This window comes from Lepus europaeus, chromosome 18 (assembly GCF_033115175.1).
Source record: "Lepus europaeus isolate LE1 chromosome 18, mLepTim1.pri, whole genome shotgun sequence".
In the NCBI taxonomy this organism is placed as follows: domain Eukaryota; kingdom Metazoa; phylum Chordata; class Mammalia; order Lagomorpha; family Leporidae; genus Lepus; species Lepus europaeus.
In genome coordinates this window covers 54071323-54096744 of record NC_084844.1, presented here as the reverse complement: position 1 = coordinate 54096744, position 25422 = coordinate 54071323, and the positions used below count along the sequence as shown (strand labels likewise).

General features: G+C 38.0%; 1 protein-coding gene across 1 annotated transcript in view; it reads left to right on the top strand.

Moving 5' to 3' along the window:
- The first annotated feature begins 14861 nt into the window (after positions 1-14861).
- LOC133746638 (myosin-8) overlaps positions 14862-25422 on the top strand; it is a 29284-nt gene continuing 18723 nt past the window's right edge. The window contains exons 1-13 of the mRNA XM_062174822.1: positions 14862-14906; positions 16929-17164; positions 17836-17979; positions 18069-18225; positions 21369-21396; positions 21498-21606; positions 21698-21790; positions 21917-21980; positions 22636-22734; positions 22826-22929; positions 23088-23226; positions 24783-24901; positions 24983-25132. Of these exons, the coding sequence (XP_062030806.1) occupies positions 16955-17164; positions 17836-17979; positions 18069-18225; positions 21369-21396; positions 21498-21606; positions 21698-21790; positions 21917-21980; positions 22636-22734; positions 22826-22929; positions 23088-23226; positions 24783-24901; positions 24983-25132 (1416 nt within the window). The 5' untranslated portion in view covers positions 14862-14906; positions 16929-16954. The remainder of the gene's footprint in view (positions 14907-16928; positions 17165-17835; positions 17980-18068; positions 18226-21368; positions 21397-21497; positions 21607-21697; positions 21791-21916; positions 21981-22635; positions 22735-22825; positions 22930-23087; positions 23227-24782; positions 24902-24982; positions 25133-25422) is intronic.

Sequence of the window (25422 nt, the reverse complement as noted above, 5' to 3'; positions counted from 1 at the left end):
GCAAGGTTTCTCTTTCTGTCTTTCTACCGCTCTCTCTGTGTCTGCCTTTCAAATAAGTAAAATAAATAAAATTTTTTTAAAAATATTACACTGGGTTCTAGTCCCAGTCGGGGCACCGATCCTGTCCCGGTTGCCCCTCTTCCAGGCCAGCTCTCTGCTGTGGCTAGGGAGTGCAGTGGAGGATGGCCCAAGTCCTTGGGTCCTGCACCCCATGGGAGACCAGGAGAAGCACCTGGCTCCTGCCATCGGAACAGCGCGGTGCGCTGGCCGCAGCGCGCTACCGCGGCGGCCATTGGAGGGTGAACCAACGGCAAAAGGAAGACCTTTCTCTCTGTCTCTCTCTCTCACTGTCCACTCTGCCTGTCAAAAAAAAAAAAAATATTACAGTGAAAATTAATGATATAAAGAAAAGTAATACAGAAAATTAGTCTAATATACCTCATGAAAGCAAAAATTCATCATAACAAAATTTTTGCAAATCAAATCCAACAATATATGAAAATAATAAGCACAGTAACAATTATAACATGACCAAGTGGGATTATCACAGGAATGCAAGGTAGGTTTAATATTCAAAAACCAAGTAAGTTATCACATTCACAGAAAAAAAAAGTAAAAAAAGAGGAAAACATAATTTCTAAATGGAGGTACTGAAGCACTAGATAACATCCAACACTCATTCATGGAAAAATAATCCTATCAGTAAACTTTCTCAATCTAATAAAATGCATATACAAAAAAAAGGACAGCTAAAATATCTTTCTTACTAATGAAACAGTAAACATTTTTCTGCTTAAAATTAGCACTAAGACAAGGAGGTCTACTTTTACCACTTCTGTCTAACTTCACCGGAGGCCCTAGCTAATGCAATAAGGTAAGAAAAGAAGAAAATAGTATGGCGATTCAGAAAACAGAAGTAAAATTTGCAGATGAAAAACTGTATATATTAATGATAAAGCTGTATATACTAAACAAGCTTATAAAAACTACTTGATCCGTGAAGTAAATTGAACATGTCTCAAATTCTAAAATTATAAGGTTAATATGTAAAAATTGACTGTAATAGCAAACAACTAGAAAATGAAACTTTAAAATCAATACCATTTACAACAGCATCAAAGAAACCATGAAATACTCTAGGAATACACAAAAAATGTAAAAAAAAAAAAAAAAAACTTCCTACATTGAAAATGATACATCACTGCTGAGACAAAGTAAAGATCTAAATATTATATACAGAGCAAAAGGAAAAGGAAAAGGGAGGGTGAGGGGGAGAAGAGGAAATGCAGTGCAATTCAATGTAGAACAAAAAAAAACTTCATGAAAAATTATGCTACATCAATTAGATATCTGTATGAAAAATATCATCTAATTCAAAATGGACAAAAGACCTTAATGTAAATCCTAAAATCAAATGTCTCTTAGAAAAAAAAGGAACATTATCTTTATGATCTTGAGCAAAATTTATTAAACAGAACACAAGGAGCCTGTGCTGTAGCATAGTGGGTTAGGCTGCCGCCTGCAATGTCAGTATCCCATATGGGCACCTGTTCAAGTCCTGGCTGCTCCACTTCCGATCCAGCTCTCTGCTATGGCCTGGGGTAGCAGTAGAAGATGGCCCAAGTCCTTGAGCCCCTGCACCCATGTGGGAGACATGGAAGAAGCCCCTGGCTCCTGCCTATGGATGGGCACAGCTCTGGCTGTTGTGGCCAATTGAGGAATGAACCAGCGGATGGAAAACCTCTCTCTCTGACTCTCCTTCTCTCTGTGTGTAACTCTGACTTTCAAATAAATAAATAAATCTTTAAAAAAAAATCACAGGACACAAGCAGCACCAAATATACAACAAAAGGTGATAAATTAATCCCCTTAAAAATTAAAGTCATTGCTCATCAAGACACTGTTAAGAACAAAAAAAGGCAAATAAGAACAAATAAGGAACAAATAAAGAACAAATAAATCCAAACATATATTCAACAAATGATTATTTGTTTATATATAAAAAGAACACATACAAAACAATAATTAAAAACCCTATCAAAATGGGCAAAAGACTTAGACAATCCATAAAGAAGAATTGTGAAGGTCTAATAACCAATTAAAAGATGTTAAATAAGCATCACTGGCTGCTTACGGAAATACCAGATTAAAAGAGATTGGACTACAGGCTCTCAAGAACGGTTTTATTTATAACAATTAACAATGACAAATGTTGGACGCGATTCTGAGAAACTACATTTCTAGTAAGGAGGTAAAATAGTACAATTCATATGCGGAAAAAAAAAATGGGCATTTCTCCTAAATTAAATATACACCTACCTCTTGATGTAAAAATTTCATGCTTTGTTTTCTAATCAAACAAAATTAAAGATATGTCCACAGAAAGATTTTTAAAACTATTCATTAGCAAGAGAACATACAAACAAAATATGGCATACCCTCACAATGGAATACTACTCACCAATAAAAAGAAAGGACTTACTGATACATGCCATAACACAGACGAATCTACAGAACATTCCTCTTGGGCATTAGTCACACAAAAGATGAGTTGCTTCCTTTGGTGGACGAGGAGATAATCACACAATTTCACATTAGAAAAAGTAGGGACGTCTTTGTGACTATAACTCATTTGCTTTACTCACTGGAGGAAGAAAACGGAGGCTTTCTAAAGCAGGGGGAATCTTAGGAATTGCAAGCTAATTTCTGGCATGGACCTAAGAGCAGAAGGATCATTAGATACGGTAACTTAACGCTTGCCCTGTGCTTAATTGTAAATGGATATCAGGGAGAAGAGCAAGGACAAGGGATATAAGCCAAACCTTGAGACATCCTTACTCTATGTTAAAAGAAATGTGTTGTCACACAAGAACTGTGTAACAGATATCTCTACATTGGAGAAAATTGGGAAAGCAATAATTAGGCTCTAGCAAAATACATCTCACAGTTCAGTTTTCTTATATATAATCCCATTACATTTCTTCATTGTTTATTGCTATTTAAAGTAATGGGTTTAGTTTTTAGTACTATATCTCAAAGACAACCAGTGGAAAATGCATTACACTGATCCAAATCTCAGATTAAATGGAGTATCCAATTTCAACCACTGGCCAAATCATCAGGACATCACCACTTAACAGGTGGCTACTTAATTAAAATACAAAGTAACTCTCTGGACATTCAGGTTGCTCCCAAAATTCTGCTAGTAGAAGAAATGCTAAATGCATAGCCCTGAACACACCTTCCTATCACAATGTGCTACTGTAGGAAAGATGGTGACAAGTAAAATTTCTACAATTTTAAATATGAAAAGATGCAACAAAATACCTTGGAAATTGTATACTCTTACTCAGAGCATATGAGAGCATCCACTTTCCTACACCACCACCATTTGCTATCATCAATTTTTTTTGTCAACCTGATCTGTAAAATATACTAGCTCTCCGTTACTTGATCTTCCACCTCCTGAGACTGTGCATGTGTGTATGTTTATTGGCCATCTGCGTTGTCTCATCCATGAATTGTTTATTTATACCTTTTGGCCATTTCTCCTATGTGGTTGTATCTCTCTTCTTGATTTGAAGGATTTATATATATATATATATATATCATTCATGTATATATATATATTCATGTATATACATATTTGAAGGATATATATATTTGAAGGATATATATATTGATATATATAATATATATATTTGAAGGACATATATATATTATATATAAATGAATGTAACTTGTTTGTTATAGATGTTGCAAACATTTCCCCTAGTCTGCCACTTATCTTTCAATTGGTTTATGAGGATTTTTCCAATCACTGAGAAGTTTTAAATTTTGATGAACTCAGTTTTCTAAGTGTATGGTCTTTCTGCCTTATTAACAGCCTCCTCTATGCCTATGATGTAAACATATTCTCATATCTTCTTCAATTAATTTTATAGTTTTCCTTTGTTTTCATGCCTAAGGCTTCAGTTCAGCTGCTAGGAAAGGAGGCATTTAATTTTTTCAAATAAGTCTCAACTGCTTTCATCGAATTGGCCCTCCTTTCCCCTAGTAGTATTAATGCCACCTCTATCACACACTAACTACCATACATGTTAAGAGACCATTTCTGTGTTCTAACAACCTATTTGTCTTCACCACCTCTAATTGTATACTGTTCAATCCCTTACTTTTAAAATCTGCTTTGATGTAGTCAAGGCTTTTTATTCCTATAAACTTGCTTTCTTTTTTTTTTTTTTTTGAAAGATTTATTTATCTATTTGAAAGTCAGAGTTACACATAAAAAGAAGGAGAGGCAGAGAGAAAGAGGCCTTCCATCCACTGCTGGTTCACTTCCCAATTGGCCGCAACAGCCGGAGCTATGCTGAAGCCATGAGCTTCTTCGGGGTCTTCCACGCAGTTGCAGGGGCCCAAGAGCTTGGGGCATCGTCTACTGCTTTCCCAGGCCATGGCAGAGAGCTGGATTGGAAGTGGAGCAGTTGGGACTTGAACTGGTGCCCACTTGGGATGCTGGCACTCAGGTCGCGGCATTACCTGCTATGCCACAGCACTGGCCCCGAAACTTGCTTTCTTTTACTAAAAACTCTGCTACTGCCATTCTCTATCCAGAGAAAGATAGCTACCCTTTCCAAGTCTGCTCTCCTCCCATGAGAAACAGTACCACCAGTCTCAGGGCATTCCATTTACTTCTAATTACCCTGGAGTAGAACCAACTTAAATGGCTCCTGAACATCTAAAATTATTTATATTTCACCAACAACAAGGGTAGTCAAGCCTACAGCCTGAATACTTCTTGATTTCATTCCCTTCTTTTCTTTTCCAAGAGCTATTGGCTTAGTTCAGGTCCTTAAGCCTTTCCTAAAATAGCACAACAACTGCTTAAGTAGGTTCTTTATCTCTATTTCACTCCTCCAATCCATCTTCCATGCTGCTATCATGATTGTTTGAAACACAAATCTTAATGTCAGTTTCTTATTTAAAACACTGCCATGATATTCCATCATTCACAGGATTTTAAACACAGTGTTTTTAAACACAGTGATAGTAGCCAAATTTTTTAAAAAATAAAATATGTTGTCAGGTACTATCCTAACTGCTTTACTTAATGTTTAACATTGCTCACAAAATATATTAGTGCTGTGAGGGATGAGAAATTATTTGCCTTTCAACAGATGAACAAACTAAGGTGACTTGCCTAAAATCAGATGAAATAACGTCTGGCTACTTACACTGGTATATAAAACAGTGTGCACACCACAAAAGACATGCCAGCCGGCTTCCACCCGAAGATTTATCCATTATGGTGGACATTGAGCTTAGCAGTTAAAACAACGGCATTCGACTTCAGAGTACCTGGGCTCAATCCCAACTCTGGCTCCTGAATCAAGCTTCACACTAACACAGACCCTGGGAGGTAGTGGTGATGGTCCAGGAACTGGGTTGCTGCCACCCTTGTGGGAGACTTCAACAGTGATCTCAGATCCCACCTACAGCCCTGGCCTGGCCCCATCTCTTTGGTTCATTCAGTTGGGGAATGAACCAGTGAATGGGAACGCTTTCTCTCTTTTCCTCTCTCACTATGTCTGTCTCTTTGCTTCTCAAATAAAGTTTTTAATAAAATTTTCCTATTAAAAGAGGCTATCATAATGTATTTTAAAGTAACTACTTAGTTCTTTTTTTAAAAAAGATTTATTTTATTTATTTGAAAGGCAGAGTTACAGAGAGAGGTAGAGACAGAGAGAGGTCCTCCATCTGCTGGTTCACTCCCCTGATGGCCGCAGTGCTGGAGCTCTGCCGATCTGAAGCCAGAAGCCAGGAGCCTCTTCTGGGTCTCCCATGTGGGTGAAGGGGCCCAAGGACTTGGGCCATCTTCCACTGCTATCCCAGGCCATAGCAGAGAGCTGGATTGGAAGAGCAGCAGCCTAGACTAGAACCCGCACCCACATTGGATGCCGGCGCATTAGGCCAGGGCATTAACCCGCTGCGCCATAGCGCCAGCCCCAACTACTTAGTTCTTAAAAAGTTAAATGCATAATAAAATAACTTAGAAAGGTTGCAAATAAAAGTATGGGAAAAGATAACCCATATATATATTTTTTTATTTTACTTTACCAAAAAGTGAAGCATATGGAGCATCATTGACATTAGATGAAATAGGTTTCAAGGCAAAATAGTATGCGTACTCTTCAAAAAGTTCATGGAAAATCCATGTTATGAAAAACATACATGGATTTTGAAAAATTTTTCCATTAAAATTAACATTTTAATTTCATTTTTTATGAACCTTCTCAAGTACTCTCTCATTACAAGAGGAACAGATAGTTTATATTTTATTTTTAAACGACACAACAACCAGAAAGATACAGTAATCAGAAATTTTTAGAGAATTAGCAACTATCTTTGAGTTATAGGAATGAAAATCTGATAAATCTGAGTATAATCATGGTGGGAGATTTTAACTGACTCCTTCTACAAATAGATAAATCAAGCAGACAAAAACAAACACATGTAACACAAATAACAAGTTCAATTGTAACAATAACTATGAAACGTTGCAGCGAACAATAAGAAAATATAATGATTTTCATACATCTAACATATGCATTTTCAATGGAGTGATATTGCCCCTAAGGAAGTAAAAACTAGTACAATAAGAGGCAAAAATCATCTTAGATATTACAATGGCTTGTATGTACCTCCAAAGCTCAACCCCACCTGGGGTAAAAAAAAAAAAAAAAAAAAAACTGTATTGCTTAGGATTTTATTTCTTTGTAGGAGAAATTAAAACGAACTTAAACTTAAGTTAATTTAATCAAATTTTAGTCGTTAGTGCTTGTTTTTTTCTAAGGGAAAAAATAGTTAAATTTAATGAATTTAATTCAATTAGTACTTTCTCATATACAGGCAAAAATGAAAAAAAATGATTAAAAAGTACTAATTTAAAAGTCACAAAAATTGAACGATGTAGTTTAAAAAAGAATATTCATATATGTACTCATACATACATAAAACACCTCTTCTCAGACACACAAAATCTGACAACTGTTGTTGATGCAGAACTGAATAGCTGGAGGACAGAATTCCGTAAAAGCATTCATATTTTTCTGTGCTTCTGGAATTTGAAAGGTATAAATGTATAAAGTACATGTGTGAAAAGTAATTCATTTCAATTTAACATAAGAAAAACAAATATTTTTATGAAGTTACCAAGAAAAGTTAGCAAGGAAAGGATGGCCTTTTCAACAAATGGCACTGAAACAACTAGCTATCTAGACATAATAACAGATTAACTAGACCCTTACTCATAGCATACACACAATTTACTTGAAACGTAGACCTAAATGTAAGAGCTAGAAATATAAGTAGAAGAAAACACAGAAGAAAAATCCTTGTGATTTTGTACGAGGAAAGATTTCTAAGAGACAAAAATAAAAGAAGCTGGCACTGTTGCACAGCAGGTAAAGCCTCCACCTGCAGCACTGGAATCCCATCTGGGCACCAATTCGAGTCCCAGCTGCTCCATTTCCAGTCCAGCTCCCTGCTGATATGCCTGGGAAAGCAGTGAAAGATGGTCCAAGTCCTTCAGCCCCCAGTATCCACGTAGGAGACCTGGAAGAAGCTCCTGGCTCCTGGCTTCGGCCTAACTCAGCCCTGACCATTGCAGCCATTTGGGGAGTGAATCAGCAGATTGAAGATCTCTCTCAGTCTCTCTCTGTATCTCTCTCTCTCTCTCTGCCATAGACTAGAAAAAATTTTTAAGATTATTTATTTATTTGAGAGGTAGAGTTATAGACAGTGAGAGGGAGAGATAGAGAAAAAGGTTTTCCTTCTGCTGGTTCACTCCCCAGATGGCTATTATTCATTAAGAAAATGTAAATCAAGACCCATAATGAGATACTACTTTGTATACAACAGGATTGTTATAACCACAAAGAAGGGCAACACAGGTGTAGATGAGGATGCGCTATATGGAGCCCTTATATATTATTGGTGGAAATGTAAAATGGTATAGCCATTGTGAAAAAAAAAATGGTAGTTTCTTAAAAAGTTAAGCATATACAACATAACACTTCAATATCTATGTACCTACCCAAGTGTCCACAAAAACTTGAATGGAATTGCTAACAACAGCAGTATTCAGAGGCCAAAAACTAAAAAGAATCCAAATGTCAATCAACTGATGAGGAGGCTAACAAAATGTGGCACTTCAATGCAACGGACTACTGCTCGTCGGTAAAAGGGATGGACTGCTAACAAATGCAGTAGCATGGATGAGACACCTGCCAATGGAAAGGAGCCAGACACAAAAGACTGCTACCACAGAATTTCATTTACATGCAACTTCTAGAAAAGGTACAACTATAGAAACAGAAAAGAAAATCAGTGGTTGCTGGGTTTTTGGGTTGGGATGGGAATGGACTGCAAATAAGTGCAAGAGAACTTTTTATGTTGAAGAAAGTGCTCTAACACTAGAATGTGACAAGGGTTGTACTGCTGTGCAGTTTTAGTAAAACTCATTGAGCTGTAAAATGGATAGCTTTTAGAGTATGTAAAATTCTGCCAAAATAAAGGTTTTTTAAAAAAGAAATCTCTACTACTTCTAGAAAAACATATAATACAGTGACAGTCACTGTTCATTATGCAAAAATAAAATAAAAAAAACTATAGCAAAAAGCTGGGATCAACCTCAAATTTGTCTACAGTAGAATGAAAAGTCATTACATTTATATGTAACATTGCATAGCAATTAAAAAATAAGTATATACAACTTCATGAAAAAATCTACAACAATAATTTTGGGTGAAAGAAATCAGATACTAAAGAATAAAAAAAGTTGTATTTAAGTAAAGCTCAAAAGTAGGAAAAACTAAACTATACTGTTTAGGGATGCACATAAAAATACTAAAGCTATAAAGAAAATAGAGAAATGATTATCATAAAAATAAAACTGGGGCTGGTGCTGTGGCTCACTTGGTTAATACTCCACCTGCGGCGCTGGCATCCCATATAGGCACCGGGTTCTAGTCCCAGTTGCTCCTCTTCCATTCCAGCTCTCTGCTGTGACCTGGAAAAGCAATGGAGGATGGCCCAAGTGTTCGGGCCCCTGCACCCGTGTGGGAGACCAGGAAGAAGCACCTGGCTCCTGGCTTCGGATTGGTGCAGCTCCAGCTGTAGCGGCCATGTGGGGGGTGAACCAACGGAAGGAAGATCTTACTCTCTGTTTCTCTCTCACTATCTAATTCTGTCAAGTAAAATTAAAAAAAAAACAAAACTAATAGTTATCTTGAGGAGAGGGAAATATAAATTATAATAAGTAAGATCATGAGAGGCTTGTCAGGGCCAGCATTGTGGCATAGTGGGTAAAGCAAGCATCTATGATCCTGCATCCCCTAAGGGCACCAGTTTGAGTCCTGGTTGCTCCACTTCCAATCCAGCTCCCTGATAATGGTCTGGGAAAAAGCAACAGAGGATGGCTCATGTGCTTGGGCCCCTGCCACCCATGTGGGAGACCCAGATGAAGCATATGGCTCCTGTCTTCAGCGTGGCCTATCCTTGCTGTTATAGCCCTCTGGGGAACGAACTAGAGAATGGAAGATCTCTGTCTCTTCCTCTTTCTCTGTAACTCTGACTTTCTAACAAATAAATATTTTTTTTTTTTAGAAAAAGAGAGAGGTTTGTGGGGGTGCACATAACGTTCTTATCCTGACATTAACTGAATAGTGGTGTTTTTATTACTTACTTGCACACACACAAACACAGACACAGGAACTACATCCCTCTTTCCTCTTAGGCCTATTAAGATATGAATTTCTCACAACATACACAAGATAAAAAGAATCAACAACTAAAAGACATCTGCCCACCCTTCCCTTAATACACAGATTTAAACATCTAAAACTTTTAAAAAAATGCTTTAAATAACCAAGGATTTGAAATAAAAACATTAAAATTTTAAACTACTGACAAAGAATTAAAACAAACTTAAGGAAATAAAGGAGTTAATAAAATTAAATGGAGAAAACATAAATTAGAAAATAAGTTATTCAGTAAAACTAAATTAAAAAGAAAAAACTTTGGAAAATTTGATTTAAAATTGGTTTTATTTCATAAATTCCAGGATAGGAAAAGTAAGAAAAATCAATCACATAATTCATTACATTGACAAGTTAGGGGGCAATTTGTAACCTTAATAGATAAAAAATCAGGGGCCAGCGCTATGACATAGCGGGTTAACACCCTGGCCTAAAGTGCCAGCATCCCATATGGGCACCGGTTTGAGACCTGGCTGCTCCATTTCCAATCCAGCTCTCTGCTATGGCCCAGGAAAGCAGTAGAAGATGGCCCAAGTCCTTGGGCCCCTGCACCCACGTGGGAGACCCGGAGGAAGCTCCTGGCTTCTGGCTTCAGATCGGCGGAGCTCCAGCCATTGCGGCCAATTGGGGAGTGAACCAGCAGATGGAGGACCTCTCTCTCTCTCTGCCTCTCCTCTCTCTGTGAGTAATTTTGACTTTCAAATAAATAAATAAATCTTTTAAAAAAAGATACAAAATGAAACACTGATAAAAACCCAATGCATTTGTTGTTTTTTTAAAAAAGGATTTATTTATTTATTTGAAAGGCAGAGACACAGATAGGAAGAAAGACCTTTTGGGGCCGGCTCTGTGGCATAGCAGGTTAAAGTCCTGGCCTGAAGCACCAGCATTCCATATAGGTACCAGTTCTAGTCCCAGCTGCTCCTCTTCTGATTCAGCTCTGTTATGGCCTGGGACAGCAGTAGAAGATGGCCCAAGTTCTGCACCCACGTGGGAGACCTGGGGGAAGCTCCTGGTTCCTGGCTTCGGATCAGTGAAGCTCCTGCCGTGTGGCCATCTGGGGGAGTGAATCAGCGGATGGAAAGCCTCTCTCTGTCTCTACCTCTCTGTAACTCATTCAAATAAATCTTTGAAAGAAAGAAAGAAAGAAAAAAAAAAAAAGACCTCATTTGCTGGTTCACTCCCCAAATGACCACAACAGCCAGGTCTGGGCCAGGCCAAAACCAGAAGCCAAGAACTACATCTTGGGCCCGCCTTTCTAGGAACATCAGCAGGAAGCTGGATCAGAAGTGGAGCAGCTAGGACCAAAATCTATCATCACAAACAGTGGCTTAACTCACTGTGCCACAAGACCAGCCCCTCGAAGCATGTTTTTAGACATCCTTCACACACACAAATTCATCATTTAAAGTTCACAATTTAGTGTTTTCTGATAAATTCACAGAGTTATGAAACCACTACCACTGATTCCAAAACATTTCCATCATTCCAAAAGGAAACTCCAGGTCTATTTGCAGCCACTCACTCTCCCTTGTCCTCTCCTTCCTCTGGAAATCATTAGTCCATTTTCTGTATTCGTGGAGATCCCTGTTCTGAATACTCTATATTTGGGCCTTCCATGTTTGGCTTCTTTCATATAGCATTTTCTCTCTTTAAGACTCATCCATGTTTGGCATCTACCAGCATTTCATTTCTTCTTATGGCTGAATAATATTCCACTGCATGGATATACCAGATTCTGTCAGCTGATGACATCTGCTTGGTTTGATGTTTTGGCTATTATGGATAATATTGCTATAAGCTTTGCACACAAAACTTTGTATAAACACGTTTTCAATTCTTTCAGACATACAATTAGAAATAGAACTGTTTAATGCTTCTTTTTTTTTAAAGGTTTTTTTTTTAATTTATTTATTTGACAGAGTTACAGACAGTGAGAGAGAGAGATGACAGAGAGAGAAGTCTTCCTTCCGTTGGTTCACTCCCCAAATGGCTGCAATGGCCTGAGCTGCGCCGATCTGAAGCCAGGAGCCAGGAGCTTCTTCCTGGTCTCCCACGCGGGTATAGGGGCCCAAGCACTTGGACCATCCCCTGCTGCTTTCCAGGCCATAGCAGAGAGCTGGAATGGAAGAGGAACAACCGGGACTAGAACCTGGCGCCTATATGGGATGCCAGCACTGCAGGCGGAGGATTAACCTAGTGTGCCACGGCGCCAGCCCCTGTTTAATACTTCTTATAATGAAATATTTTTAGCAAAGTAAATACAAAGTATACAGTAAATATCTTACTTGATGAAACATTAAATGCAAGCCAACAAAAGCCAAGAATAAGATAAGCATGTCCTTACATCACACAGAATGTATACACAAGTACATAGGATAGTAATACTATATTAACACATATTAATATTATTCAATATTGTGAAATATGTCATAGACAACATAATAAGAGAAGGAAAAAATAACATACATTATTTTTAAAATTATGATTATTTGTATGTGATACATTGAAAATCCATGAGAATCAAATAAATTATTAGAAGTAACAAGGGAGTTCAACAAAGGGGTAGGATAAAAATAACTAGAGAAATCAACAACTTTCTGAAATACCACATACCAGTTAGGGATTATGCTTATGTATCCTAGTAGACATCAAAGCCTAGTGCTATTGGCACAAAAATATGATACAAAATAGGAAATCCAGAAATAGATGATGCATACACAAAGTTGTATTCTAAATCTGATTTTTTAAAAAAGCATTAAATTGAAAATATAAAACATATGTATGATCCTGAGTACTTGAATTAAGAAAGGCAATAAAATACACACATAAAAGCAAAAATATAAATAAAAATATTTTTGTAACTTTTGCTACCTAGAAATTGTAAACTTCTAGAAGATTGTGATGTCATTGTAGAGCCAAGATTATTATGAAACCAGGAGAAACCTTTTACAAGTTGTATAAAAATTATTACACTCTCAAACCTATGCAATTTGACACAATTTAAAATTAGTAATATTAAAATAATCTAGGGATAAGGAAATGGATGAGAGTATATATAAAATAAGATTGAACATAAACTGATAATTATTAATGCTGAATGATGAGTACACTGAGTTTACTACAGTAGTCTTTTTACTTTTGTATATATTGAACAATTTTCCAATATTATTATTTATATACTGACATGGAAAGTAAAACAAGAGTAAAGAATGAAAAAATATCAAGTTGTTAAATATATAAACTATGATGCTATCTCTAATATTGTTTATTTATTTGAGAGGCAGAGAGAGATGAACACAGAAAAAGAGAGATCCCATGTGCTGCTTCACTCCCCAAATGCCAATAATGATTGCGACTGACTAGGCTGGGCTGAAGTCAGGAACTCAAATGCAGGCCCACTCAAAAGTGGGTTGCCGGCATCCATTTACTTGAGCTGTCATAGCTGCCTCCCAGGGTCTGCATTAGCAAGAAGCTAGAATAGGAGCCAGCACTGGAAGCTGGATCCAAGCACGCTGATGTCACACAGGTGTTTTAATTAGTATGTTAACCACTAAGCCAAATGCTTGCCCCAACTATCTATATTTTAAACATCTACATTATGTGTTTTCTGTGGGCCAATTTTCTTGGACCAGATTCACTAATTTATATTTTCCCAGAAAAGTCATAGACATAAATGCACAGAAAAGTCTAGACTATCACAACAAACCGGTATTGGTGGTTACCTCTAGAGAGAGAGGGTACCATCATTGTGAATGGTCATCAAAGGAAAATTTCAGCCTAATCTATAAAGCTTTAAATTTTGGGTAATGAAAATAGAAGAAGTTACAACTAACTTATCAGAAGTCAAAACTGGAATTGTTCTGCACCTGTTGGTGGTGGTGGTTACATGAATTAATGCCAGTGCATAAACTCAAACAACCACACAACAAAAGAAATAATTTTATTATAAAGTTTTTACAAATGTTTAATAAAAGCAAAGCAAACTCATATAATGTTACCTTTTAATAAGAGTGAATTAGACTATATATAAATACAATAAACCTGACTTTTAAAAAAAGATTTTAAATGAAAAAGAATTAATGTAAATTACATTGGTGATGTCAAAATTACCTATGAAATATTAATTTTTAAAGCAGATTACAAAACACATATGTACTATAAATGTACATATAATATACTCCAATGTATGCATGCATCTTATTTCTACATTTTTTGCTCTTATCTGTAGTTTCTTCTACAATGAATATGTATTTTCTACTAATATTTTTTTTCAATGTTGGGTGGTTGGGCACTGGCTGGATAATGGAGACTAAGCACCGAAATCTCTCAAACTGACTCTGTTGCCCAAGCCTGGACCCCAGTGGTAAGCCTTGGCAATGGCCTACGGAAAAGCAGTGAGGGGGCGGGAGGGGGGGGGTTCCTGTGGCCACAAGTAAGGAAAATGTCTAAGTCCCTGGCAGCACTTTGTTGCCAGGTATCTAATCATTTGGTTGCCACAGTCATGCACAAAACTGTCTGCCAAATTTAATATAGCTCTTGAAAATTTATTTGAGGCCCCACAAGGCACTGTCAAAGATTCCCTTCCCTGCATACTAGAAAGCATTCTCTGTGGACACATTGGTCTCTGTCAAATTATTTATAGGAGATTGGTTCACATACTCAAAATGATATGAATACTTCTAATTATATCCAAACATGCCAAATGTCACTACAAACTATGCTGAGGGTTCATGCTGCCAAATGTCTTGTCCTAACAAAGAGGAGGTAGCTGCAGCATCAGCACATTAGTTCCTATATAAGCAGGACTGACCCTCATGCCTTATCTCCACCAAGAATCCAGAGGTAAGTGATGGGGACCTTGAGACTCAATGGACTCCATGGGGCAGAAAGAGCTGGTCCCCTATCTCTGAGCATAAAACTGTTCCTCTCAATTTTGACTTTTGTTCTCATAGACAAAAGCCTCAAGGCAGGGACATTTTAATCTTTGAACTACACTTCTGCAATTTCAGAACATCACTAATAAGAAATGTGTTGTTTTGCAGTGTGGGACGCTTCTGAACCAACATTTCATCTTGAATTCCAGAGGTAAGATTTTGCTTTTTGCATTTATTGATGACAAGAGATTTCATTAGTCAAATGAAGTCAGGAACAATTCTTAAGTATATACTATTTCCATGTTTTTTGTGGTTGTATCAGTAGAAAGTATTTCCAAATGATTGCTAATAAACACTAGGAAATATTTTTTTCTTCAGAATGCCTTATACTCAGAGATTAACCTCATTTGAGTTCCAGGATTAAAGGGCCATTTAGGATAGAAGGAACTTTGACAGTGAGTTCTCAGCTGTGCTTTGAACTTTTCCAGGGGCGACGGACTACTCCATGCCAACTTCTCTCTACTGCAAAGTATTATATACTCAGATATTCTGCAGATGATTTTTAAATACTCTAGATAAATGCTCATCTAAAAATGTGAAACATAAACAAATATCTTGTGAAATCTGTAATATTTTCGCTGTTTTGATGATTCACTGCTGTTAGAACTGTTATTGCAAAGATTAATATTTGTTTTAAAAGCCACAAGTAGTACAACCACATGGAGCTAAAGACCATGTCTAATTTGAGAGATCCTGCTCTTCTCTAAGTACTTACTATCTGAGAGTAAAGGAAAAACTCAACCAATCTGACATGCCAACTTTGTAGAAGCATATCTGTCAATCAGTAGACACACATGTGATGAATTCTTAATTTTTTTTTCTTAGTGAACAGAAAAAAATTCCATAGAATCTCTGTGGGAAGAAAGACCTGCTTGTTGAAGTTCTCATTTCTCTATGGTTAAATCTGTTAACTGACAGTTGAAGTCTGTTGTGTCAAAGAGATTTTGAAATTAGGACAATGCCAAGTCTCTCTCTCTCTTTTTTTTTTTTTTTTTTTTTTTGACAGGCAGAATGGATACTGAGAGAGAGAGAGAGACAGAGAGAAAGGTCTTCCTTTTTGTAATTTTTTTTTCTTTTTTTTTTTTTTTTTTTTTTGACAGGCAGAGTGGATAGTGAGAGAGACAGAGAGAAAGGTCTTCTGGCCGGCGCTGTGGCTTAACAGGCTAATCCTCCGCCTTGCGGCACCGGCACACCGGGTTCTAGTCCCGGTTTGGGTGCCGGATTCTATCCCGGTGGCCCCTCTTCCAGGCCAGCTCTCTGCTATGGCCCGGGAAGGCAGTGGAGGATGGCCCAAGTGCTTGGGCCCTGCACCCGCATGGGAGACCAGGAGAAGCACCTGGCTCCTGGCTTCGGATCAGCGAGATGCGCCGGCTGCAGCGGCCATTGGAGGGTGAACCAACGGCAAAAAGGAAGACCTTCCTCTCTGTCTCTCTCTCACTGTCCACTCTGCCTGTCAAAAAAAAAAAGAAAGGTCTTCCTTTCCAGCTGGCCTGGAAGAGGGGCAACCAGGATAGAATCCGGCGCCCCAACCGGGACTAGAACCTGGTGTGCCGGCGCTGCAAGGCAGAGGATTAGCCTGTTAAGCCACAGCGCCGGCCGCCAAGTCTCTTGATAACAACCCAAATGATGAAAAATCTAGAATACTAGAATTTATTATGAGGTTCTTTTAACAACCTCCTGAAAGATGTTTAAAATAATTGTTTCATTCATGAGAGAAAGATTCATCTAAAAGGCAAAGATCTTGTTTGATAGCTTTGAAAATATCAACTTTCATTTGCACAAGACAAACTTTCCTTCATATCTGACTGTCCTTGCATATAGCAGATGCAAATATTAAATAGTGACAGTTGCTATAAAACAACCCATCAATCGTTTTAGTTAGAGACTGTTGCAGTTTATAGAGTTGACACGTAAAGATTCCATTCTAATTCAACTGTAGGTGCCCTACCCTTGAGGATCAAGATATGTGACCTGGAAAGGAAATACACTAAGTCCTAAAAATGAAGCCTCAAATTACAGTCTCATTCCAAACCAGTCCCTTAGACTATGCCAGAACTCTAGGGAATGGCAGACTGGAGCACACTTTATGCTCAACATTTATTTCATTTTCAAGCTTGCATTTATGACTTCTGCTTTCTATGTCCTCCTTTCCCGTGTTTTCTCTCCAACTCAGCCTCCTCCGCTAAATAAATCGCAGCCATGAGCGCGAGTTCCGACGCCGAGATGGCGATTTTTGGCGAAGCCGCTCCCTACCTCCGAAAATCGGAAAGGGAACGGATTGAGGCCCAAAACAAGCCTTTCGACGCTAAAACATCTGTCTTCGTAGCGGAGCCCAAGGAATCCTACGTGAAGAGCACCATACAAAGCAAGGAAGGAGGGAAAGTGACTGTGAAGACTGAAGGTGGAGCAGTAAGTCAAAGCAGGAGAACACACTCCACAGTTTCCTCCTGTCTCAATTCCAGGGGTGAAGGCCACACTTGCCAGGAATTGTTCAGCCCACTGCCAATACAGACAGCTCCTGGTCACTGTAGACATCAGATTTGAAAGAGAAAAGGAATTCGCACCAGTTGCTTCAGGTCTCCCCTTCCCAACTTTCCAAAAGAAGTTACTCTACTGGTGTTGGCCTTCACCATTTCCTTTCAATTCTCCACTTTCCAGTCTAGATCTCCAAACATGGGAGAAATAAAAACTAGCTCCTCCTATCAGAAGAATTTTTGAGTTATTTACTTAGTTCAGTATCCCCATTACTTCAAAATAATTAAGTTTCTTGCAATGATGACCAAGGGAAAATTGAAATTTAGTCTATTTAAGAAGAAAATTATATAAACTGATAAAATTGAATGAGAGAAAGATTGTGGAAGGAAAAAAAATCTAAAAACAAAAAATGACAATACACTAGCTCATCATAGGAAGCAGAGTCTTAGCATTGAAGTCTAAATAGCATATTTTCATGCCTTTAAAGAACATTGGCTAACACAATGAAAAGTGTGTGCAATTATAGTTTTGTGGCCAAAATAAACAAGCAAACATAAAGCTACCTCTAACTATAAATACAAACTGCTCTCTTGCTTGCTTACCAGACTCTAACTGTCAAGGAAGACCAAGTCTTCCCCATGAACCCTCCAAAGTATGACAAAATTGAAGACATGGCCATGATGACTCACCTGCATGAGCCTGGTGTGCTGTACAACCTCAAAGAGCGTTATGCAGCCTGGATGATCTACGTGAGTGCCCATAAACATCTCTTTTTATCCCATTTATTTCTCTGAATAAAAAGCAAGATGCATGGATTGACTTTTGTGATTTCTCCCAGACCTACTCGGGCCTCTTCTGTGTCACCGTCAACCCCTACAAGTGGCTGCCAGTGTACAACCCCGAGGTGGTGGCTGCCTACAGAGGCAAAAAGCGCCAGGAGGCCCCGCCCCACATCTTCTCCATCTCTGACAACGCCTACCAGTTCATGTTGACTGGTGAGTGAGTAAAGCATCTATTTACAGATACGTGTACTTAGGATCTTTGAGGAGCAAATAGACCTCGTCAGAGTCTTCTTATAACATGTTCCAGTCACATGGGGCTTGCCTATTTTCAAAGAACATTCAAAGCCTTAATGTCCTGTCTTCCTCCCAGCAGCCACCTCCATTTTACAGATGAGTAAAGAGAAGTTTGCTAAATTCACAATGTCCTAAGCTAACACAGCTACGGAGAAGAAGCCTACTTGAAATAATCAGCAGACAGCCATAAACACAATGGAGGTCTTCAAAAAGTTCATAGAAAATGTGTATTATGAAAAAACTTGCACAGAATTCATATTTTTTGGCACCAAAACAGATTTAACTTTTACTTCCATTTCAATGAACTTTTTGAAGTACCATCACATTTATTGCTTTCGGGATGGTTTTACTTTCAAATCAGATGAAAAAAAAAAAAAAAAGTCCAATGATTATTTTTAAGTAGCCACAGCTACATCAATCAAGGAAAAGAGTTAGCAACCACAGCTGGGAACTTTGTGAATTCATATCTTTATTTGCAATTGGCATAAGGCAATGAGTGAAGAAAGAGCCATGACTTTTCTCCCAGGAATTTTGAAGCATTTTCCCACAGGAATGGGAAGGAGGGAGGAGGGGTTGGGTCCTTATTTTTTTCCCTTGGGAAAAAATTAACCTTTTCTTTGAAATTGTTCTTTGAATTGTATCTAACTCTTTTAGTCCTGTCTTATCAAGGTGCCAAGAACCATCTTTGACTCCCATTATAGACATAAATACAGCATTAAAATCTCTTATCTCCAAATACCAAATGTATCACCTTTGGGGATAGTCTACATTCCTGAGGTTCCTGTTGTCCCAGGAATTTTAAAGACCAAGGGCTTTTTCTTTTTTGTTTGTTTTGTTGCATTTTTAAAATTTTTAATGTATTTTTAATTTATATTACAGGCAAGGGCCTAATGCTCCACCAAATAAAAAGTTTAACATGCAAAAAGCAAAAATACCCTAATTTAGCGGGAATATAGGCAAGGGCTATAACATAATAATCTAATGGAAAGATGACTAATTCACCCATATATATAGTAAATTTTAAAGTAATCACAGATCACCAAAATTGTTTTTTAACTCTTTACTTTCACTGGGAGACAAAGAAGAGAAAGGGATAAAATAGGAACTTTTCTACAAATTGGCCAGCAGTTCTGTAAGGATTCTATGCCAGTCAACTGTTGTTTGGTTATCAACAGAAACTAGCTATCTCTCAGAAATTATCCAAATGCTGGCTCATTTCAGAGGTTTTAGTATCCAGCATCTATACAGTGATATATATATACCACCAACCCCATCCAAGTCTCCACTGCACAGTTTTTGGGACTGCTCCACATTTGAGGTTACTTACAGCTTTCAAACACGATTATCCTATAAAAATCATATATAACTATGGTATTTGAGTTGGTTAATGTCATTTTAGCTCACCAAAACAGATTAGAACATCTTATCAAGACTCTCACTAGATATGAAATGATCATCCATGATTCATTTATACTAAGAAAAAGGGCCATCTGAGTTTGACTCAAATTCTGTATCTACTACCCTGAATAGGACATTAAAGTTCTCTTATGTGTATGTTTAGAATTTTCCAAAATATAGAATCTGTCAGTATAGAACTAGATTTAACAGATCAGCATGACAATTTATCCATCAAATAAATAGTAGAACTGTCTATTATTATAAAAGATATGTAAGATTAAAAGGAAAATGAATATAAACAAATATTCACAATTTAACCCCCTTCCTTATTTGGTATTACCAGCAGTCAAATTAGTGACATTAAAAGCTGACAGAGAAGACAGGTAGCAGAAAAAACATAAATTTTGACCTTAACAAACTATGTAGTTAATATTACAAAATTCATTTCTTTTCTGGGTCTCAGCTTCTTTATCTGTTGAATTATAGAGTCAGCCTAAGTAATTTGTAAAATCTTTTATGACTTCAAAATTGTCTGATTCCTACTGAAGTATTTGCAAATAAAATTCTATGTCTCCTGGAGCTTTTGTTAAAATAATACAGTGCTATTAGCATGAGGGACAGACATGAAATTGGCCAAATGTTAATAACTGTTGCATTTGTATGATGGCCACATAGAGGTTTAATTATGTTATTATCTCTACTTTTGTATATGTTAGAAACTTTCCATAACAGAGGTTTCAAAAAATAATAGGCACCTCACACCCATTAGATTGACTGCTATCAAAAAAAAAAAAAAAAAAAACCACAAGAATGTGAAAAAAGTGGAAGCCTTGTGCCTTCTTGGTAGGAATGTAATATGGTATACCCACTGTGGGAGATAATATAGTGGTTCCTCAACAAATTAAACAGAAAATAACAATATGATCCAGCGGCTCCATGTTTGGGTATATACCCAACAAAATTAAAAGTAGGGTCTCTGTACGCCCATGGTGAAAGCAGCATTACCCACAACATGTAACATCTGGAAGCAACACAAGTATCCATAAACACATAAACGGACTGGCAAAATGTGGCATATACATATAAAGAAACACTATTCTGCCTTCAAAAAGTAGATAATTCTGACAAACGCTGCCACATGGATGAGCCTTGAGAACACAATTCACACAAAAAAAGATAGACCAATACTGTATGATTCTACTTATATGAGTTATTTATAATGAAAATCGTGTGGACAGAAAGGCGGTTGCCAGGGATAAGGAAATACAGAATAGGGAGTTATTGTTTAATGGATATGGACTTTCAGTTCCATAAAACAAAAAGTTATGGAGATGGAAAGTGATGATAGCTGCAGAACATTACAAATGTACTTAGTACCACTGAACGTTATGCTTAAAAATGGCTAAGATGGTAAACTTTGTGTTTTACTACAATAAAAATATTGATAATATACACAAAAGAAACAAATGATGCCTGGCCTCTTCTTTGTAGAAATTTTACTCTAAGAGGTAATCAGCTAGTTTTGAGGCTAAACACAAAACCAAAATCACAGGTTACATCTTTTAAGATGTTAAAAGAACAAGTTTTTGATTTGAACTGATTCAATAATCTTCACATAAAATATCTTTTTTTTTTTTTAACGGATGATCTTGATTTCTTCACAGATCGTGAGAACCAGTCCATCCTGATTACGTATGTGATTTTTCTTCTTCTTCTCTGGTGTACAGTGATTGTCCTAGAGGTTGACAATGTGGGCCAAGGTTCTGATCTCTTCTCTGACTTATGTTTGGCAGCGGAGAATCCGGTGCAGGGAAGACTGTGAACACCAAGCGTGTCATCCAGTACTTTGCAACAATTGCAGTTACTGGAGAGAAGAAGAAGGAGGAACCTGGCAAAATGCAGGTGTGTCTGGTTGCAAAGTCAGAATCAAGACCCTGGAGGGGCTCTCAGAAGTCTGGGGCTTCGAGTCTTAAAGCTGCTCCTGCCTTTGCAGGGGACTCTGGAAGATCAGATCATCAGTGCCAACCCCCTGCTGGAGGCCTTCGGCAACGCCAAGACCGTGAGGAATGACAACTCCTCTCGCTTTGTAAGTCTCTTGGGGGTCTTTTCTGCCCAGAATTCTGGAGTAACCGTGTCTGAATTATTATTATTTCAGCTGCATTTCTTTGTGTGGTTCAGTTTTTTAATTCTAAACCATCTTTATGTTTTCAAGGGTAAATTCATTAGAATCCACTTTGGTACTACAGGGAAGCTGGCATCTGCTGATATAGAAACATGTGAGTAACAGGACCACTGAAAATCAAAACAGAGAGGCGAGTGATTTTGTTTGCAGAGATATGTTGCAACATCTGCTGTGCTTGATGCCTATTCAACAGTGGTCTGCTGCCAGTGTTGCCTGGGAGGGAAAGCCAGATTTATCCATTACCCACTGTGCACACCAGTTACCGCCATCTCAGAATGATGGCTCTACGGCACTTCATAGAAGAATTCCTGCCTCAAAAGAAACTATGATATTTTTTCCAAGAAAAATACTAGGATTGGTTCCTGTGAGATTTCTGTGGTTTCTAATGTATTTCCATGATCTGCTGTTGACCTGAGCTTTGGCAGATGTTTAAAGCAGCCCCTTACCACAGACGGAATGCAAGGGCCTCCCAGGAGGGATCAACTAAAATGGAGCTCATGGATTCTTCATATGAAAAAGGCCCTAGAGCAGATGCGCTTCACTTGTGGCTCTTAGTTGGTGAGAACCACAGGCAAATCCCATGTGCATCTGCAACTCTAATATGAACAACCCTAGGATCAGTCATCAACTTGAAATCTCAAGCATCCAAATTTAATGCCCCCAATTTTGGCCAAACAATGAGGATCATTTAATACCTCAGAAGTGCTGACTTTTTTTCTAAGTCAATATCTATTTCCCTCTCTTCCCAGATCTTCTAGAAAAGTCTAGAGTTACTTTTCAGCTAAAGGCGGAAAGAAGTTATCATATTTTTTATCAGATCACTTCTAATAAGAAGCCAGATCTAATTGGTAAGGGAGAACCTAAATTCATAAATGGAACTTAATGATTTTATTAACAATTTCTGATGTAAAATATATACCCTGAATTCTGTGTACCCAGAAATGCTTCTGATCACCACCAACCCATACGACTATGCCTTTGTCAGTCAAGGGGAGATCACAGTCCCCAGCATTGATGACCAAGAAGAGTTGATGGCTACTGATGTAAGTCATACAAATACACTTTTTAAAAAACCTATTCTGTATGGGAATGGCAATAGTAACTCACAATAGGTGTAGCTGTCTGAGGATATAGTATAAATTCTCCTAAATAAGTTAGTCTCTTCTGCCCTAACCTTTAGTCCTATTATTTCTGCTGGCAGAGTGCCATTGACATCCTGGGCTTCACTCCTGAAGAGAAAGTCTCCATCTATAAGCTCACAGGGGCTGTGATGCATTATGGGAACATGAAATTCAAACAAAAGCAGCGGGAGGAGCAAGCTGAGCCAGATGGCACTGAAGGTACCATAGAGCAATCAATCAATCAACGGCTTTTAAAAATCCCATTCTACACTCAGATCTCCCTTGTAGCCAGACTTTTGAAGGGCATACACACAGTCACACACACTGCAGGATTTCCTAACCCTATGACTCCCTCACATCTCCATCATTTCTATCCAGCCAAAATAAGTTACAATGAATCCCAATAGCCACTTATGAGTACAACCTAGAGGCAGATAATTGGAGAGGGAATGAGATGGATTAGTGCTCCTGCTCTGCCTTGGCAATGGTGGGCAAGCACATAAGATAACTCTGCATTCTGGTCTATTTTAACACGAGCTAGAAAGATCTGGTAGCTGGCAATGGAGGAGTTTCCCAGACACAGGGCTGGAGGTGAGGGATGCTCTAAGTGATATCTGTGTGCATGTGTGTATTGTCTATATATAAACCTGCCACCAATCTAGACAGCAAGTAAAACAAAAAAAGAATTGAGAAAAAAAAATCACAGACTATACCCATGGAAAGAATATACGGTTTCTAGAACCTACCAGGAAAAGTTGGCTATCTGCTCCTTAAAGCCTTTTCTAATCTCCTAGCTTAAATTCTTTGTCCCTCCTTCAGACGTTTTAACAATTACATTTTCACACCTGACAAGCAGCATTTACATTAGGATCTTTACTAGAAATTTAGAAAAGGAGTCTGTAGTCCACGGCCATACCACCGTGAACACGCCCAGTCTCATCTGATCTTGGAAGAAAAAGGACTCTGTAGGGTTCACCAAGTGACATTTAACGCCTACATTTTCAGGTAAAACAATTAACCCTGGGACAGATATTGAACCTAGTAGTTACAACAATAATTAAGAAGCCTGATTTCCGCATCAGGGTACCAGAGTTTGATTCCCAGTTCCACTCCAAACTCCAGCTTCTTGCTAATGTAAACCCTGGGAGGCAGCAATGCTGGCACAAGTACTTATGCTCCTACCACCAACATGGCAGGCCCAAATTGCATTCAGCTCCAGGCTTCAGCTCCAACCTAGAGCTACCCACTGCAGGCATTTGGATGGTGAGCCCATGATGGGATCCCTCTCACTTTTTCTGTCTCTTGGCCTCTCAAATAAATAAATAAGACACACACACAAAAAGAAATTAATCCCTTAAGGTTAAATTTGAAGGAGCAAAACTAAGACAACAATCCAAATACTCTGGTCTTATAAAGGGAGGTATAACCTCCCTTACAGTGAACAGTAAGGTATATTTACCATATTCTTCTAAGTATATGTAATGTATCTTAAAAACAGAGACTATGGCTTTTGCCAACCATAAAATATTGCAATAAATGTTACTACTGATGAAAAATTTCTCAGAGGCTACCTGCAATGAGTAACTAAAGACCAATATAAGTGGTGGACCATTTAGTGGCAAGTACATGTTCTAATGTAACACAGAGACCCTCATCTGACCTTCTATAGAATTATTTAAAGCTTTTTATCTAAATAACATAAAAAATCAGAGTGCAGGGAAATGGGGTAATTAAAGAGGATATCCAGCAAGACTATCTGAATTGTCCCTCTACAGTTGCTGACAAGGCAGCCTATCTCCAGAGTCTGAACTCTGCTGACCTGCTCAAAGCCCTCTGCTACCCCAGGGTCAAGGTCGGCAATGAATATGTCACCAAAGGCCAGACTGTGCAGCAGGTAAGCACATGACCTCAATGAGTTGAGGGCCTTTATGGCTTGTATTTAACAATGCCAACACATATTACTGTCTCCGTGAAGGTGTACAATGCAGTGGGCGCTCTGGCCAAAGCCGTCTATGAGAAGATGTTCCTGTGGATGGTCACCCGCATCAACCAGCAGCTGGACACCAAGCAGCCCAGGCAGTACTTCATCGGGGTCTTGGACATTGCAGGCTTTGAGATCTTTGATGTAAGTTATCGTCATGTTAATAGCAAATGAGAAAGAGGCACATATAGGTTTTGATAAACTACGTATTATCATTATTCTTTCAAATTTATAGTATCCACACTGCTCTAACATTGCCACAAGAATTATATTCTAAATATTTAGAACAAGAATTATCTCCTAAATATCTAGGAGGTAACAGAATGCAATAAAAATAGCTAACACATATTGACTGGTCAGAGTATTTATGATGCTATATTAACAACTTTAAAAATAGTACGTCATTTAATTTCCAAAACAACTCATCATGAATG